At 35.4% G+C, this 19,800-nt stretch overlaps 1 protein-coding gene across 1 annotated transcript in view; it reads left to right on the forward strand.

The window, feature by feature from the left end:
• The first annotated feature begins 8,250 nt into the window (after positions 1 to 8,250).
• LOC150100472 (protein CFDP2-like) overlaps positions 8,251 to 19,800 on the forward strand; it is a 35,890-nt gene continuing 24,340 nt past the window's right edge. The window contains exon 1 of the mRNA XM_090402660.1: positions 8,251 to 8,574. Coding sequence (XP_090258786.1) covers positions 8,251 to 8,574 — 324 coding nt within the window. The remainder of the gene's footprint in view (positions 8,575 to 19,800) is intronic.

Below are 19,800 nucleotides of genomic sequence, written 5' to 3' on the forward strand. Positions count from 1 at the left end.
AGATTTCTGTTTTTCTATGCATTTTTGTATCAATATTTGGGTACAGAAAAGGGCCTCTCTAGTAACAAAACCATTCCGAAAGCCGAATTGTGTTTCACTTAGAGTTTCTTCACTTTTTCTATAAATGCGATTCTGAATTACTTTCAAAAATATTTTTAATGTTTGGCTCATTAGACTAATAAGTCTGAAGTCACCACAGGAATTCGCTTTGGGTTTCTTTGGGATAGTGATAAATGTAGATTTGAGCCAATCTGATGGAAATTCATCACTTTCATATATTTTATTAAATAGTTTTTCAAGAAGTTTGATGTTATCTGGTTCTATTAATTTTAAAAATTCTGTTTGCACACCATCTGGTCCACTGGCTTTTCCTGTTTTACTTGTTCGTATAGCATTCTCTATTTCGCATTTCATGATTGCTGGTCCTTGAATGTTATCTTTTATATTTATACGCTTCTGTCTAGTATCATTGAAAAGTTCTGTTACATATTTTATCCAAATCTGTGCTTTATTCTCTTCTTCTAGAACTATTTTTCCATTTTCGTCTCTTAGAGACACCATTTGCTTTTTCCTCAGTTTTCCGGAAATTTCGTTGATTTTCTTATACAGATTGAAATTATCATGTTGTTTCTGAAGCAGTTCAATTTCAGTACATAAATTTTTCATCCAATTTTCCTTGGCTTCTTTTATTTTTTTCTTGGTGATGTTATGTGTTTCTGTATACCTGGCAAGGTCTTTGTTTTTGTACATTCTTCTTGTATCAATAAGAGAAAGAATCTCATCTGTCATCCATTCCTGTTGTTTTATATTATTCATATTATTCGCATAACCTACTTCTTCAATACTTGTTGTTACGATGGCATTCTTTAAGCTATTCCAAAGAGATTCCACACTTTTATTTTCTTCTATGTTAATCTGTTGTAATCGCAGGTTAAGCTGTGTCTTGGCACTTGTATTTATGTTCGGGTCTTTCAGTTTTTCTACATCAATTTTCTTTTTCTTCTTTTGTGATTTTTTAGCTGATTTTAATCTAAGACGTACTTCTGCAACTATGGGATTGTGGTCTGATGAGATATCTGCTCCAGGATAAGTCTTTGCACTCTTTATACTACTGTGGAATCTTTTATTTATCAGTATATAATCAATTTGATTTCTGACAATGTTATGTTTGTTATCTTGAGGCGATTTCCAAGTGTACAGTCTTCTAGATGGAAGTTTAAACCAGGTATTTGCTATTGTTAGATCTTCTTCCTGACAGAACTGGACTAGGCGATCTCCTCTGTCGTTTCTGGTGCCTAAGCCATGTTCGCCAACAATTTCTCCATCATCCCCTCTTCCCACTTTTGTATTGAAGTCACCCATCACTATGTTTATATTATGTTTCTTTGTTAGGTTTTTAATCTCTTTTAGGTGTTCATAAAACTCTTTAACATCTTCACTTTTGTCAGCTGTGGGTGCATAAGCTTGGATGATATTTATGTTAATGGGGTTTCCCTTAAGTTGTAACAGCATTATCCTTTCAGAAAATGGAATCTTTCAGAGAATGGAAGTACGATATAAATTACTTGAAATGTGGATTTTCATGGACGGGAAATGAAGAGGAACCTATTCCATTATGTGTAATTTGCGGTAAAACTTTAAAAAATGAAAGCATGAAACTATGTAATTTAAATCGCCATTTTGAATCGAAACATGATGAATGCAAGGACAAACCTGTCGACGTTTTTCAAAATAAACTAAAAAATTTAAAAGAATCTCAAAAAGTGATGTCGATCGTGTCAGGAGGTGAAAATATGAAGGCTTTAGAAGCATCATATCGTGTGTCGCTATTAACACGTTCGCTGCCACGCTACTCAGTCATAGTTTGTTCCCGCACGCCAAGCGCTTTTCGCGTCTTCAAGATCACTACGAGTAATCTCGTAGCCGGCGTATCAGACAGAATTTTGTTTCATACGCCAACTACGAGTAATCTCGTATCACTCCCATCTTCAAGGTCACTACGAGTAATCTCGTAGCCGGCTTATCAGACAGAATTTTGTTTCATACGCCAACTACGAGTAATCTCGTATCACTTCCAGCTATATATTACATGCGCTGATGACGGTGTTTATTGCATCTAGTTCAGTTTTAGTTTCTAGTCTCTAAGAACCTTCAATTTCGCCAAGACCAGTAAAAGAAAACTTACTGATATAGAAGTGGAAGCTTATGCTAATATGAGCGATGCTGAATTTCATGAAATATTTGGTTTCGATTCCGAAGATGATCCTACAGACGACTCTAGCGGTGACTCCGATGATGAAGAAACTTTTGAAGATGAAGATAGCAACCAGCCAAATGCATCAACATCAACTTATTGGGAAAATTCAGAAGAGGAGCCCCCACAATTTGACTTTGTTGAAACTGCAGGTTTTAAAATTGACACTAGAAATTTCAGTATCAAAAGTTAGTTGAACTTTTCTTTTCTGAAGAATTTCTCACAATTTTAGTAGAACAAACCAATTTATATGCTTTACAAAATATTGAGGAAAGCCGAACGCAGTTCAAAAAAAGTCGAAGAATTTTTAACTGGAAAGCAACAGACATACCTGAAATGAAATTATTTCTTGGACTTTTACTTCATATGGGTCCTTGTAATTTACCGTCTATTAACACGTTCGCTGCCACGCTACTCAGTCATAGTTTGTTCCCGCACGCCAAGCGCTTTTCGCGTCTTCAAGATCACTACGAGTAATCTCGTAGCCGGCGTATCAGACAGAATTTTGTTTCATACGCCAACTACGAGTAATCTCGTATCACTCCCATCTTCAAGGTCACTACGAGTAATCTCGTAGCCGGCTTATCAGACAGAATTTTGTTTCATACGCCAACTACGAGTAATCTCGTATCACTCCCATCTTCAAGGTCACTACGAGTAATCTCGTAGCCGGCTTATCAGACAGAATTTTGTTTCATACGCCAACTACGAGTAATCTCGTATCACTTCCAGCTATATATTACATGCGCTGATGACGGTGTTTATTGCATCTAGTTCAGTTTTAGTTTCTAGTCTCTAAGAACCTTCAATTTCGCCAAGACCAGTAAAAGAAAACTTACTGATATAGAAGTGGAAGCTTATGCTAATATGAGCGATGCTGAATTTCATGAAATATTTGGTTTCGATTCCGAAGATGATCCTACAGACGACTCTAGCGGTGACTCCGATGATGAAGAAACTTTTGAAGATGAAGATAGCAACCAGCCAAATGCATCAACATCAACTTATTGGGAAAATTCAGAAGAGGAGCCCCCACAATTTGACTTTGTTGAAACTGCAGGTTTTAAAATTGACACTAGAAATTTCAGTATCAAAAGTTAGTTGAACTTTTCTTTTCTGAAGAATTTCTCACAATTTTAGTAGAACAAACCAATTTATATGCTTTACAAAATATTGAGGAAAGCCGAACGCAGTTCAAAAAAAGTCGAAGAATTTTTAACTGGAAAGCAACAGACATACCTGAAATGAAATTATTTCTTGGACTTTTACTTCATATGGGTCCTTGTAATTTACCGTCTATTAAGCATTATTGGAGTACAAATCAACTTTACAATTTGCCATTTTGGCGCTCTAAAATGAGCCGAAATCGATTTCAAATTTTATTGCGTCATTTGCATTTCGCAGATAATTCCCAAGCATCTAATGATAAATTGCACAAATTAAGACCAGTCCTAGATCATTTTAATAGTGTAATGCGAAATTGCTACACACCAGACAGAAACTTATGTATTGATGAGTCAATGGTGTTGTGGCGCGGTAGACTGGCATTACGGCAATACATAAAAAACAAAAAACATAAATATGGCGTGAAATTCTATGAACTGTGCGAATCAAATGGATTGGTGATAAAAATAAAAATTTATACAGGAAAATCTGAATCGTCTTTAGCGAAAATGGGTCATGCATATGATGTTGTATTCCACTTGATGGAAGAATATTTAGACAGGGGTTATGTATTGCATATGGACAATTTTTATAATTCTGTAGCTCTAACAGAATCGCTTACCAACAGAAAAACGTATGTGTGTGGAACTCTGAGAAATAATAGGAAAAACAATCCACCAGATGTTATTCAAATATGGATAAGGGATGGATGAACTTACAGCATCAGAGAATATCAGGAGGAATCGGGATTTTCATTATTTGGAAATTTTACCACCAACAGAAAAAAAAGAATCAACCGACAAAGCCATGCCGTGTCTGTACAAGAAACAAACGTAGACGCGAAACACGTTATTATTGTCCTCTTTGCCAGGAAAAACCACCATTGTGCGTGGAAAAGTGTTTTAAAATGTACCATTCTTAATTTGAATAAATTGATTTTTTTTTATTTTACTGAGTGCTTTTTTATTTCATTGATTGGTTTTTATTTTTATTGATTTTACTAGTTTAAATTGATATACAAATTACGTGTTATACGACGGATTAACTCACTCTTGGCATACGAGGTTGGTAATCAACATACGAGTATTCTCGTAGTTGGCTTGTGAAGCTCATATACGAACTACGAGTATACTCGTAGTTGGCATCTGAGGCACATACACAATATACTATATTTTAGTTGAAATTATTTCTCTTCTACCAAGCCCCCAGACATGCTCTCCGCATTATTCAGAATCCAAGGGTCCAAATTAAGGTAATTATACAAAGGGATAACTCGTGTTTGGCATAGGAGGTCGGAAAATCGACATACGAGTATACTCGTAGTTGGCTTGTGAAGCTCATATACGAACTACGAGTATACTCGTAGTTGGCAGCGAACGTGTTAATAGCAAAAAGTGGTGCAGCAGAAACAATTGGTGAAACTTTGGTCATGCTTGCAGCAAAAATAATAGCGGAAATTATAATCGGAGATAATGCAAAAAGATCTTTTGATCGGATTTGCCTTTCAAATAGTACCGTTCATCGACGAATCACTGAAATGGCTGAAAATATAAAACAAATATTGTTATCCGATATACGTAAGAGTCGTTATTATGCGTTACAGGTAGATGAATCCACCGACATTACAAATTTTGCAAATCTTCTAGTGTTCGTTAGGTACGAAAAAAATTTAAAAAATTCATGACGACCTTTTATATTGCCAACCCTTGCCAGAACATACAACAGGAGAAAAAATATTCAACAGTATAAATATCTTTATGCATCAAAACAAGCTTGATTGGAAAAGTTATGTTGGAATAAGCACGGACGGAACGAAATCCATGGTCGGATCTAAAAAAAAAAAAGGGTTTGTTTCAAGGATTTAAGCTGTTGCACCAAATGCAAAGTCGACACACTGCTGCATACACAGGGAGGCTTTGGCTACACACATGATGTCTACAGACCTAAGAAAAGTTCTTGGTGAAGCTGTAAAAATCATAAATTATATTAAAGGCCGTCCTCTAAACGCCAGACTTTTCTCTCAACTTTGCAAAGAAATGCGAAGCAACTATACACAACTTCTTTTCCATGTTCGTTGGCTTTCTCGTGGAAAAGTCCTTACTCGTTTATTTGAATTTCGGAATGAACTACAAGTTTTTCGTGATGAAAAGTTTGAATTGAAAAAGCATTTACATAATTGGAAATGGCTCAGTCAATTAGCATACCTGGCAGATATATTTACTGTATTAAATAGCCTTGATTTATCTTTACAAGGCAAGGAAATTTCTATATTTCAGGTCCAAGATAAAGTGAACGCCATGTTGGCAAAAATGAAGTTATGGCAAAAGCGGTTTGGTAATGGAGAATTTGACGCGTTTCCATCGCTTCATGAAATGCTCGCACGTTCAAATGAACAAATTTATGATGTGAAAATTACTATCATGCAGCATTTAAAAAGCTTACAAATGAATCTAGAAAAGTATTTCCCTGAATTGGACATTAATATTGAGTGGATAAGATACCCTTTTAATAAAAACAAATTTATGCCAAAGGGTCTATCGTCAATAGAAGTAGAACAACTTTTAGAACTAGCTTCTGATGGTTTCCTAAAAAATAAATACAGCGAGAATACGTTATCATCATTTTGGCCACAAATACAGAATGAATTTCCTGAATTAACAGATAAAGCTCTAAAGTTCATTTTTCTATTTCCAAATTCATATCTGTGCGAGGCTGGATTTTCGGCCCTTGTAGATATTAAGACGAAGAAGAAGAAGAATCGCATTATAGATGTCGAACCGCATCTGAGATTGAAATTAACAACTATAGAGCCAAAGTTTGCTGAAATTTTATCTCACCGTAAGCAATTTCACTTCTCTCATTGATGATAAATTATTTCAAGTAAAAGTTTGGTCTATTAAAAAGAAATCATATTTTTTGTTTACATGAACATATAAATTCAAATAAAAGAGATATTTAATTTTTTAATATTTAAATTAATTTATTAATTTTAATTTATTTATTCGTTTTAAGTAATTAATTAATTTATTTTTAATTAATTTATTTATTTTTAATTAATTTATTTATTTTTAATTAATTTATTTATTTTTTAATTAATTTACTTATTTTTAATTAATTTATTTATTTTTTAATTAGTTTATTTGTTTTTTAATTAATTTATTTATTTTTAATTAATTAATTAGGGGGTACATAGTAATAATGAAAATTTAAGAAGGGGTCCGCGGCTTTCGGAAGTTTGAGAAACTCTGTTCTAGGCTATTGAAATACTTCTGATGTACACGTATAGCAGTAGCTTCCCTGATTGTCCTGTCTATCTTTGCGGTCATCATCAAAACAATTGCACATCTCCTGTTAGACCCTTTTTAATGTTACGAATATATAGACTGAACAACATAGACTGAACAACAGGGGTCCAGGGACTGATCCCTTATCAGTCCCTGGACCACTTTCTGATACTTATCCATCTGCCACACACTTATCCAAGCAAATCATGTATTCCTATATTCTCCAGTTTATGCAACAGACTCTTATGTAGTATCTTATCAAAGGTCTTATGCAAATTATCTCTTAATATTGAATGACAAACAATTCCGATTAGATATTTGAATACCAGTGTAGAATTACGCGTGAAGCACTGGTATTTAGCATGATGGTACCTGAATACTCGTGTAGTGCGATCTCACTACAGATATATTAGTAAGAAAATATTATGTGAGGGGTTTGTGAATTTCTAAAGTTGGTTGTCCTACTCCTTAGCGTCCACAAATTCATCAAGACATTTATTGTAAATCTATCTATTCGCCCTCTAATTCCATTTACGTATCAATTACTCTAAGTAGTATAACAAAAATAAAAAGAAATTTTTGAACTTATTCAGCACAATCTTGTGCAACTTATAGGAATGTCCCTAATGCTTGTCCCTTTCCCCAGTTTTACAATTCAAAAAAAATCTCTCCTATCCCCATTCAGCAAATACTTCTTAATAGCTTAAGCGTTGCAATCATATTCTATACATTCATCGATCTCTATGTCGCAACTTCATGGGAAAGTGACAAGTTAACATCAGCTGTTTTTCGGGAAAATGGAACTGAGATTATTAGCGCTAAATTCAACTATGAACCCAGTCGTTTTAAGACAAAATGATAGATTTTACAAGTTGACCGTGCTGTACGCAGGAGTGACTAATAATAAGAAACATTTATTATACAATTTCTTGGCTGGTGACATTTTTCGTCGTTCTTATAAAAAGCGCCACCCCGTGTGGTGACCAGGGTTAAAGAATAGTCCCAATGTAGCCCATGCATGTCGTAAAAGGCGACTAAAATGGGTACCCAGTACCCGGGGGTATAGCCGGGTTCCTTCTTGTAAGGTTGGGCGCAGGGCTAACAACCCTGTCCTGTAAAAACTCATTTGTTAAGAAAGTCAAAAGGAAAATTAGCCAGACGTACTTCGCGGAACAACTTGGACAACAGAAAAAGGATTATGAATATTGGTTTGGAAGCTGGAATGTCTTGAGCCTGAACAGACCAGGAACATTGAAGAGAGTGTGTGAGGAACTACAGAGATATAGAGTGCAGATAACAGCATTGCAGGAGGTGAGATGGAAAGGAAGTGGCATATTTGATACCAGAACACATACTATTTTTTACAGTGGAGGAGATCAAAAAGCCTTTGGCACCGCATTTTTGGTTAATAAAAAATGGAAACACTTGGTTCTTGATTTTAGACCAGTTAATGAACGACTTTGTGTACTGAGAATAAAGTTTAAGATATTCAATATTTCACTTATATGTGCACACGCACCAACTGAGGACTCTTGTGAAGAAGACAAGATGAATTTCTATGAATTATTGGAGAAGATACATGATCAGGCACCGAAACATGATGTAAAAATGGTTCTAGGAGACATGAATGCCAAAATAGGAAAGGAAGAAACCTTCCGACCAACAATTGGAAGAGATAGCGCACACGAAGAAAGTAATGAAAATGGCATGAGACTAATTGATTTTGCAAGTAGCAAAAATATGATCATATGTACAACCTGTTTTCCACATAAAAAAGTACATAAAGTTACCTGGAGATCGGCAGATGGAAAAACGGAAAATCAGATAGATCATGTGATGATTGATAGACGACATGCGACAGATATCATTGATGTAAGAAGTTTTAGAGGAGCGGATTGTGATACGGATCATTACTTGTTAAGAATTAAATATAAACAACGGATAAAAATTAATAAAGTAGGTAGAGGAAAGAGAACACCAAGATATGACATCCAAAAATTAAAAGATGGAAAAATCAGACAAAAATATATTGACAGATTGGGAGAAGAAATAAATGAGGATGAACATATAAATAATATGACTATAGATAAAAAATGGGAATGGACCAAGAATAAAATTTCTAAAGTGGCTGAAGAAGTCCTGGGATTCAGAAACAAAGATGAAAGAAATGAATGGTATGATTTGGAATGTAGAAAATGTGTTGAAGACAGAAATACAGCTCGTCTAAAGATGCTTGGACGAAAAACTCGAGCAAATGAGAATGAATATAGAGAAAAACAAAAACAAGCCAAAAAGATTTGTAGAAGAAAGAAACGTGAATGGGAAAAGTCGAGGCTAAATGAAATTGAGATTTTGAAGAATACAGGACAAATTAAGAAAATGTATAATAAGATAAAGGAAATTAAAGGCGGGTTTCAACCCAGAACAACTTTCTGCAGAGACCATGAGGGAAACTTGCTCAGTGGAAAGGAGGACATTTTGAGAGGGTGGGCAGAATATTTTGAAGATCTCCTTCAGCACAAAACAAGCTTGGAAAATGACGTTCCAGAAGAAGACGAGTTTAACGAACCCCTGGCAAGTATGGGAAAAGCTGAGACAGAGGAAGCACCAGAATTAAACGAGGTGGAATTAGCCCTAAAGAGAATGAAAAATAATAAAGCACCTGGTGAAGATGGAATACCAGTTGAGCTATTAAAATATGGTGGGCAGTCACTATTAATCAAAATACATAAGTGCTTGTCAGAGGTATGGGAAACTGAATCTATGCCTACTGAATGGTACACTGCTATTATCGTTCCTATACATAAGAAAAATGACAAGTCTCTGTGCCAAAATTATAGAGGAATATCACTGTTAGCAGTAATTTACAAAATATTTGAAAGGGTACTGGCAACTAGATTGGAACCCTTTATAGAAAAAACGCTGGGCGACTACCAATGTGGTTTTAGGTATGATAGATCAACAACAGACCAGATGTTTACAGTACGAACTATAATGGAGAAATGCTATGAGTTCAATATCAATCTGCACCATTTGTTTGTGGACTTTAAACAAGCCTATGATAACATCGATAGAGATAAGCTATTTAAAGTCATGAAGGAATTCCAAATTCTACCTAAACTGATAAGATTAGTTAAAATGACACTCAGAAATACCATGGGTAGAGTGCAAATACAGGGCGAACTCACACCTGAGTTCAGGATTACCAAAGGATTACGACAAGGACAATGCTTTTCAACCTTGAAAGGGTAATACGAAATGTAATTATAAACAGAGGTGGAACTATTATGAATAGAAGTCTACAGCTTTTGGCTTTTGCGGATGATGTAGACTGTATTGCAAGGACTGAGAGAAGCCTTAGAGAAGGTTATAGACAAATGAGAGAGGAGGCAAGGAAAATGGGACTACAAAGAAACGAAACTAAAACAAAATACCTAATTGTTGCCAGATATAAACAAAAATTGGGAAACAGCCAAAGTTTCACAGTAGATGAAGAAACCTTTGAACGAGTCCAGCATTTCAAATATTTGGGTTCAGTAATAACAGAAAGTAATGATATGTCAGTTGAAATTACCTATAGAATAGCTGCTGCAAATAGAACTTATTATAGTATTCAACCACTATTAAAATCGAATTTGTTTTCGATAAAAAGTAAAATCCAGCTATATAAAGTAATCCTCAAACCTATGCTTTTGTACGGCTGCGCAACATGGACAATGATCCAGAGAGATCAAAACCAATTACAAATATGGGAACGAAAAGTATTAAGAAAGATCTTTGGCCCAATTAATGAGAATGGACTTTGGAGAGTGAGGAATAACAAAGAAATAATGGAGAAATTCAATGAAGTGGATATTATTACTGAAATAAAGGTGAGAAGACTGAGATGGCTAGGACATCTTCAGCGAATGGGAGATAATAGAGCCGTAAAAAAGGTCTTCATGTCTGGACCAGGTGGATCTAGGTCCAGAGGACGACCGAAAAGGAGATGGCTTGACGATGTGGAGGATGATTTAAAGAAAATGAGAGTAAAGAACTGGAGGAGCAAGACACAGAATCGTGAAGAATGGAAAGCTATCCTGAGACAGGCCCAGGTCCTAAATGGACTAGTAGTGGTAGTTATAAAAAGCGCCAAAATTTTAAATTTGATATACCCTCTCCTCGCTGCCCAAAGTATGACAGATCATATGGATTCATTCAAGTGATAACATTTCGGAACAATCTAAGGTCATTTCAGCTGAACGGAAAAAATGACAGTTCTATTTTCCTAGAGTGATTACTGTAAATAACTTGCATGGTTATGATTAATTTAGTGCACCCATTGGTATGATTTTAAGCAACATATCTAAAATCAGCACTATTTGAAGTATCATTTTTGCCCCTTTGCTTGCGATAGATGAGATTATACAAATTAAGATATTTTAGACATCGATAGTAGCATAGTTTGGTTCCTGTCGCCCTTCTGAAATTCGTAGCTACGCGCCTTCTTTCAGTGTGACAATTTTCGTCAAATAACTGGCGCCCTTCTGGCACCGGTCCAACCATAGCGTTCCTACCTCTACGTATCTATATATCTATTAGCCTTGACAGGGAAAATCTCTTAGCCTTGACAGGGAAAACGTTTCTATTAAAACATGCAAAGTTTCTGGTGGTATTACGTGTGATACCACCAGAAGTTAGTTGTTTGTTTGCAAAGTAACTTTCGTTTGCAATTACAGTACTTCACTTAACAGGTGTACACACAGTTAAACTATTCAGTACATATTAATAACATTATTATTGTTAACTAGCACTTCGTTTGTAAAAAGACTGGCAAAGAACATTGCTCAAGTCAGCGTGAGCAATTAGATACACCCATTCATCAACACATCGTCCGAGTGGCTTTGCGCTTCGCAACGATATGCCTGGGGAAGGAGTGTCCTAGGTTCGATTCCCGTCAACGACGTGAGGAGCTCAAGGATCTGCCATAGTCAAGTTAGCCGGTCTTGGCCGGTCTTTTTTCCGCCTGTTTATCTGGTGTTTTTCAGCCCGCAAGCAGGCAAACCGGTCGGAGGACACACACGGATTACAGTCAGGAATACACCCAGTCATAGGACTGATTCAACGGCCTGTGCCGGTTCCGGAGCCAGGATAAAATTTGGGGGGGACTAGATGGTACCGTAAAAAGAGGGGGCACGCTGTATCATCACACGGAATTTGTTTATTTTATTTATCAACACATCTTTCGCAAATCTATCCACAGTATAATTTCATTTGCTGCAGCGAATGAATAACCAGTTTGAAATAAGTTTGGTTTTCCAATTTGAAGTAACATGCTGCTTTTATAAAATTAAATTCTAAAAAAAAAAAATTTTTTTTTAAATGTTTATTTATACCGAGTGTTTATACCGAGTGCCTGGGGTGAGAGAGAGAGAAAAGAAAAGAAAACCACAATTAATTACTTTACACATAATAAATAAAGTGAAGAAGCAGTCGGATTGCTCTAACGTAACAACTGCCGATACTCCTGCGATTCATTGACCATAATTTATCATTTTATCATTTTAGTTATCTTTAAAATTATCGGTTATCTTTTATTATTCTCTCCTCTAACTCTTTAGAAGCTGACAAAGGAGTTAAGCGAAATTTTCATAGCAGAGTGGGCACCATTACCTGCTTACTGTATTTTTTTTTTAATTATGGACATTTTGCATTTTGAGTTGCACTGAACTTTAAAATTTAAAATGCATTTAAAAAATTAATTAATAATTATTATTTTGGGAACAGAACAAAAGAAATAATGATTTTTTATTTTGGGCGGGAGAGGAATTATTATTCTCCATTTGATTGAAAGGAGATAGATTATAAACAGTTCAGGAAAACAACGGATTTCCATTAAAAGCAGACTTGTATATTTATATTTATACTCAAGTGGGGGTTTTGTTTACAGTTTGTTCTAATAAATATTTCGCCTTGTTTGGAAATCTTCTGACAGCTAACTTCTTTGGTTTGCTTTTTTATTCTTTTTTAATTGATGTAATTAAGAAACTTCAGTGATTATATTTTAAATTAACAATTTTGCGAAAGGCCTTTATTGGCCCCAAGACAGCTTCCCGGCAGCTTACGAATCGTTCCTTCAAGTTATTATTATATATATATATATATATATACATTTTCCTATTTTATTGTTATGTTATTCATTCATTCACTTTATGCATTCGCTCACACGAACATTTCAGCAACAAGAGGTTTCCTTTAATCAACCGATGACCGATGAACCGATCAAACGGGACTGTTTATGATGTTCAATGGTCGCTACAACTGTTTGTATTTTGGTGTTTCGCTGTTTAAATTATGAACTGTTTCTAACTGTTGTTTTATTTTACTGCTGTTAATAATGGCAGATACAATTCGAATTAAGGGTACTGTTGCTTCCAGTGGAAAGAAGACGCGTAAACCTAATACATCCTAATACAACCTAAGATTACAATTATTAAATTTAGTGACGATGGCATATCGAACATTGAGCGAGGTCCCTGACTAAACTTACATCGCACTATTGTTGTTGTAGTTGTCGATAACAAAGGTAAAGTGAAAAGTGCTACAGTAGTTACTACAATAGTGAATATTACAGTTATCCGTAAATTTGACAATCTCATTGACGAATGGAAAAACTTTTGTTATAGGTTAACGACCAAAGTGGGTGGTGTGTTTTTTACCTTAAGCGAAGAAATTTAGAATTAACTTTCACGTTTGCGAAAATTATTCTAAATTTTTCTTTTGCGTAGCTGACGTAAACGAATACTTTATTTAGTCATTTACGCACAAACTTGTATATGACTGCTTAACACGTTTTTAACCATTACATGTATTTTACAAGTGATAAAGAAGGATGTGACCAACTTACGATATATATACTATGGTGGTCTGAAACCTGACGTGTCATATGAGGTCAGTATGATTGTTATTATTATTATTAGTAGTAGTAGTGGTAGTAGTAGTAGTAGTAGTAATAGTAGTAGTAGTAATATTATACGTCTCTGAAGTCAACAATTCATCGCGGGATATCCTCCACCATACACGCACATCATAACGTAACTTCAATGCATTCACTGTCTCCACACTCACCACTTCCAGTCAACGCATTCCAACCACCCACAACGCTCCACCGTAATAACTCTACTCCTCACCTATTTGCTCACGCCATTTTTACACAACTGTCAGGAATGGCTTCTTGTTATTCTTCCCCCCCCCCGTCCCAACCCAATCTATGAAAAATCTGATCCACATTAATCCGGTAATAACCCATATCTTCATCATTCCACCCTCCCTACACACACACACACACACACACAGTCCTTCTATCCAATAGACTGCAATTTGCATTTCCGCAATGCCTTTTGATACTCAGCATTCCAGAGATCAGAAACCATTTAGACTCTGAACCATTTCCAACATCTCTTGATTCTTTTGAAAACCTGGTGACTAAATCTGTGCACAGTAGACTGATTATGGCAATGATGAGGAAGACATTTATGTGTAGGAGATGCATCCCATCTCTTCTTCTAAAACTATAAAGCCTTACACTTTGCTACGCTGAACTGGTCTCTTTCATTCGCTTATTCAGAAAGTCTATCCAAGTCCACTTTCAAGGCTACACATCCATTGTACTCCTCATAGTTCTTCCCAACTTTGCATCATCTGCAAATAACTGTATATCACTATTCAAGACCATTCCAATATCATTTACATACATGCAAACAAAACAGCAATGGCAACCAAACAGCCCCTTGGGACACATCACTAGCGGCTTTCCACTTCTCGAATAAAATACCCCCTACCCAAAAAAAAAAAAAAAGCGCCATACACACGTACATAACATATGCACTACTTGAGGAAAACGTTAACGGAACCCACATTATGTCAATTTATACCACCCGGTATAAAGTGGAGGAATATGATGCTCACAGTCCCCACGGTTAGCCTAGTGGCGGTGCGCTTCGCAACCATATGCCTGGAGAAGGAGTGTCCTGGGTTCGATTCCCGTCTGTGACATGAACAGCCGAAGGATCTTCTTCAGCAATAGCCAAGTTAGCCGATCTTGGGCATGGACAGTCTGGTTTTTTCCCCATTTTATCCTGGGGTTATTCATTCCGCAAAGCAAGCAAACCGGCCTTGTGAACTCAACACTACGAACATAGGATACGCAGGTGCATAGGGCTGACCACGTTATCCTGTGAACGGTTTGAGGTCGTCCGATTATTAAACTGCTACCCGCAGTGGACGAATAACCACACCCAGCGAACATGACCGTAGGGTGATGTTCGCTGAGTGTGGTTATTCAACCTACATTCAACCTACACGTTGAATGCGGAGTTCTGGGATCGACTGGAACATTAATCTGCACAAAAATATTCAGGACATCGCTCACAACATGCGAGTATGTGCTATATTCACCTGGACATAGTTGCACTGACTCGAAACCATCATATTCCTCCAATTTATACATATACAGCACGTAACATGGCACGATTCACCTCACTCATGGGGGAGAATTTATATTGACTTCTTTCAAGCAATGCATACAGAAGAACATATTATCTCGCAAATTTTCGCAGTTGATCCGGTTTTCATTTTCTGGGTGAAAACACCAGAAATCATAAACCAGTATTGAAAGAGCCACATTTCTTCAAGTTTCTCAAGGCACAAACATGTTATATGTATAACCAGACATAATAATAATAAGAAGAATCAGCTAACACATTTTATTCCCTTATAATAAATATGCGAGGTCTTTTAACCCTATCTTGCTTTTGGAGACTGAGTGGACAGTTCACTCTCCACTGGTAGCCAATCAGAGATAGCTGGCCTGTGACTATCACGGTAACGGATGAAGAGACGGAAAAAAGAAAGTGCTACCATCTCTTGGTACCAATCCCTAATAGGATATGTTACTCATTGTGTGTGTGTGTGTGTGTGTGTGTGTGTGTGTGTGTGTGTGTGTGTGTGTGTGTGTGTGTGTGTGTGTGTGTGTGTGTGTGTGTGAAAAACTGGAGCTTCTGGTAAAAAAAAACCGGCTTGTTATGTTAATTTAAAGCAGTTTATAAATAAAATTTTTCTATCAATTTTAAAATGAAATGACTTGTAGTTGCCAACTGGAGTAACTTTTTTTTCTAAGCCTATCTTCGACCGGTCCCCGAGTTAGTCGATCTCTGGCAGTGTCTGAGATCGACTAACAGTCGATCCGTTAGTCGATCAAGCGGGTTGTTTCTTCGGGAAACTCGGATTTTTTGTCCCTTGAATTCAAGAAAATCGACTGTAGAACCACATTATGTTAGACAGTAACATATCCTGTTATTGTTAGGTTCAAAGAGATGGCAGCACTTGTTTGCCCGTCTCTTCATTGGTGCCGCTGATTGGCTACGGGTGGAGATTGAACTTTTCACTGTCTCCAAAAGCTTTTCACTGTCTCTTAAAAAGTCTCACCTACTCCTTATAAAGGAATAAAAGGCGTTAGCCGGATTTTTTTTTATAAATATTTTTAAATTTATTTAAATAAAAATTTTATAAATATAAAATGGATTTATATATTTTTTCTTCCAAATTTCCTTCCAAATAATAATTTTCTTCCAAAAAGAACTGAGGTGAAAGATAACTGGAAATAGCATGTCTGATGAGTATGCAGGTCGACTGGAAAAGCATGTGGATCAGCTGTAGCACGAGTTGGTGTAGATCTGACAGAAACAGGAAGTATATAATGGATGCTAGTCCATCAGAATGTGTTACTATGCTACGTTCTACTGAACAGTCCATGGATATATCTGTAAAAGACACGATGCAGAAACTAGTCTTCTATCTATGAGAAAGACTACCTTATTAATTAAAAATGTGCTACTGTAAACGATGCTAACGTATTGCGTTAAGTACTATGCGTTCATTTGTATGCAAACTGAGCATTAAATATATAGCGCAATTTTATGCTGCAGTTATAAACTTATACTATTAGAATATTATATATTTTATATTATACAGAATATAAAATATGCTATTATCTCAAACATATGCTATTAGAGCATATGTTTGTGCATTCGATCAAATATTCATGTTCAGAGTTTGTTTGTTTTTTAATCTGAAATAGGAACATGTGGCTTCGAATAGAAGTCTTTCCATGTTCTAGAACGAATAAAGAACTAACATTTTATATGTACAATTTGGCTAACTTGGTTGAAGAGTAAAAAGTCATGGATTGGAGCAAATCATTTCGACTTCAGCAAGACTAATAAATCTCAAAAAATGCTCTGATTTTGGTTTCATGTTACATTTAAATTTGCTCACAGTAGATGGCAAGCAGTTTTTGGTTATTCGAGACAGTGTACAGAATTTTTGTTAATCAGGTGATTGCCTTATGATTTCAAATATGCCATTTTAAAGAATTTCAATAAACACTGTGCATTGCTTGTGTATTTAACCTCATCTATGAGTTAGACAGCTATTTATTCAGATATTTTTGTCAGTAGATCAGATTTTGATGAACAAAGCGGAAAATACCTGAAATAAGCAAGTCATGTCAAAATCCTTTTTTTTTCATGTTTCACAACGAAGGTCCAAAGGTTTCTTATGTGCAATCGGAAATATTTACAAGTTTGATGCAAAAAATGGCAATGAATCGCAGCAGATCATTCTTATTTCTATATTTCTACACAGTTTGCTTTGCACTTGAAACAGTGATTGATACAGAGCACGAAGATCCTCTGTATTTTATCGTTTCACAATATGATTCAGTTTTCTGAAGGTAGATGGCGCTCCATTACCCTTAATCGAGACGAAGCAACTAATTTTTAAAAAAATTTGAAATCACTTGACTATCTCCTTAATCATTAATATATACTGTTGTATTTTTATACTTGCAGCATATTAAATACACAACAGAATGAATTATCATACACTTGCACAGCAAGAATACATTTCACAAAGAATAATGCACAAGAGTGTTATACAGTATATACCAATCGTTCGATGCTGTTGGCAGACTCTCCCTCGATGAGTCTTTGGACTCCCTGGAGGTGTCAAATAATAATAATAATAATAATAATAATAATAATAATAATAATAATAATAATAATAATAATAATAATAATAATAATAATAATAATAATATGCAAAATCGGTAAAATTAACATCTTTCGGAAGAAAAAAAAGTCTTGAATGATTAAACATTTTTACCCAGTTTGATGTGTGGTTGAAACAGGAATTCATAGAGGACGCAGAAATACTGTGTTATCGCGTGCCATATTATAGCTCTTCATTTGCTGATGGTAGATTGCGCTGAGTTTCACTTAATCCAGGTGATGTGTGAAATTTTTTTTAGTTTTTTACGATGCAATTACTACTTATACAGTTTGTGAGAAACTATTTTCAATCTTTATATCATCATAGTGACAATGAATGTGGTAGCTGAAAATCGAAAAAAATTGTGCAGTGTGCAGAATTCAGCGCCATCTATCATCAACAATCATCAACAAAGTGAATCTTGATATGCAAGAAGAAATAGAGGGCATTTAATTGTCAATACGTTATTTCTTAGTCAAGCAAAGTGCACGATATTTAAAAATCATGCAATAGACTCATTTTTCTTCAGTATGATAGACTGCACATATAATCGATTTGTGCAGATTTTTGATTGAAAATATGGAAATCGATCAATTTCTGCTAATTTATAGCATTTTACACTGATAAACACGCAAATCTGATTTAATGCTCATATCACTATTCCAGTCTACTGCTATACTTGGCCTACACATTGTTCTATACACTTAATATCTAGATGATATATATATATATATATACAACAGCATTGCGCATTACGAATTATATTCGCCATTTACATCGTTACAGTTCTAAATATACAACAGCATTGCGCATTACGAATTATATTCGCCATTTTTTGCATCGTTACAGTTCTAAATAATGTCGAAATCATCTAATTCTGAAATAAATAACAGCTTACTCCTTATGATATATATATATATATATATATATATATGTAAGCTGATATTTATTATATATTTTTTCTTTTTTTTTTTTCGAATTGATAATTTCAAAATTATTTTTATCTTTCAACATAATCTCCCGTAAGGCTATAATACATTTATTCCAGCGTTGTTCCAGCGCCATTATCCCGATCCTGTAGTGGTTCTCAGTAAGATCTGCAAAATACCCTCTACAGCTGCAATCACCTCTTGATTCAAAGAAAACCGCTGACCAGCGAGGAAGAGTTTTAGTTTTGGAAAGACATAAAAATCAGAGGGAGCCAATTCTGGGGAACAGGGTGAAGGTTCCAACAATTCATAGTATAGTACAGATCCCTTAATTTTCCCATTGCCAAAACACCTTGGCATGCTTTGTCCTAATAAAGGAGGATTTTTTCCCTCTGCAAACCGGGTCTTTTTTCACGAATTTTTTCGTCCAGTCTGGTTAAAAGATCGGAATATTTCCAGGTTATTGTTTTATCCTTTTCAAGATAATTAATAAACAAAATGCCTTTAGCATCACAAAACACCGATGCTATGACTTTTCCTGCGGATGGAACCGACTTTGTATTTTTGGGCGCTGAACAACCGGCTTCTGTCCACTGTTTTGACTGCTGTTTGGATTCTGGTGTGTACTGGGGAATTCAAGTCTCCTCCATACTAATAAATCGATGCACAAAATCATTTTTGTTCTCGATAGAATGCTCCATGCACTATTCAGAGATTTTCATGCTAGTATGTTTTTGATCTGCGTTGCACCAATCTTTCACAAAGCTCTTTCATTTGCAATTTTTGTATTTTTGGGCGCTGATATATATATATATATATATATATATCCTACATCCTACACGTTTTTATATATATATATATATATATCCTACATCCTACACGGTTTTTTTTTTTTTTTTTTTTTTTTTTTTTTTTTTTTTTTTTGAAACGCCTGTAGTCTCAGCAATTTCATTCCCATTCGCCAGTCATCCAATACCACATCGTGCACTGATGAATGATTTCTGGTGTTGTTACACTTTTTAGACGTCCTTCATGGGAATCTTGGTAGATGTTGGTACGTGGCCGCACCAACATCTTCAAG

Source organism: Typopeltis vanoorti, chromosome 13 (assembly GCF_054136105.1).
Source record: "Typopeltis vanoorti isolate ZY-2024b chromosome 13, IOZ_Tvanoo_1.0, whole genome shotgun sequence".
Lineage (NCBI taxonomy): Eukaryota > Metazoa > Arthropoda > Arachnida > Uropygi > Thelyphonidae > Typopeltis > Typopeltis vanoorti.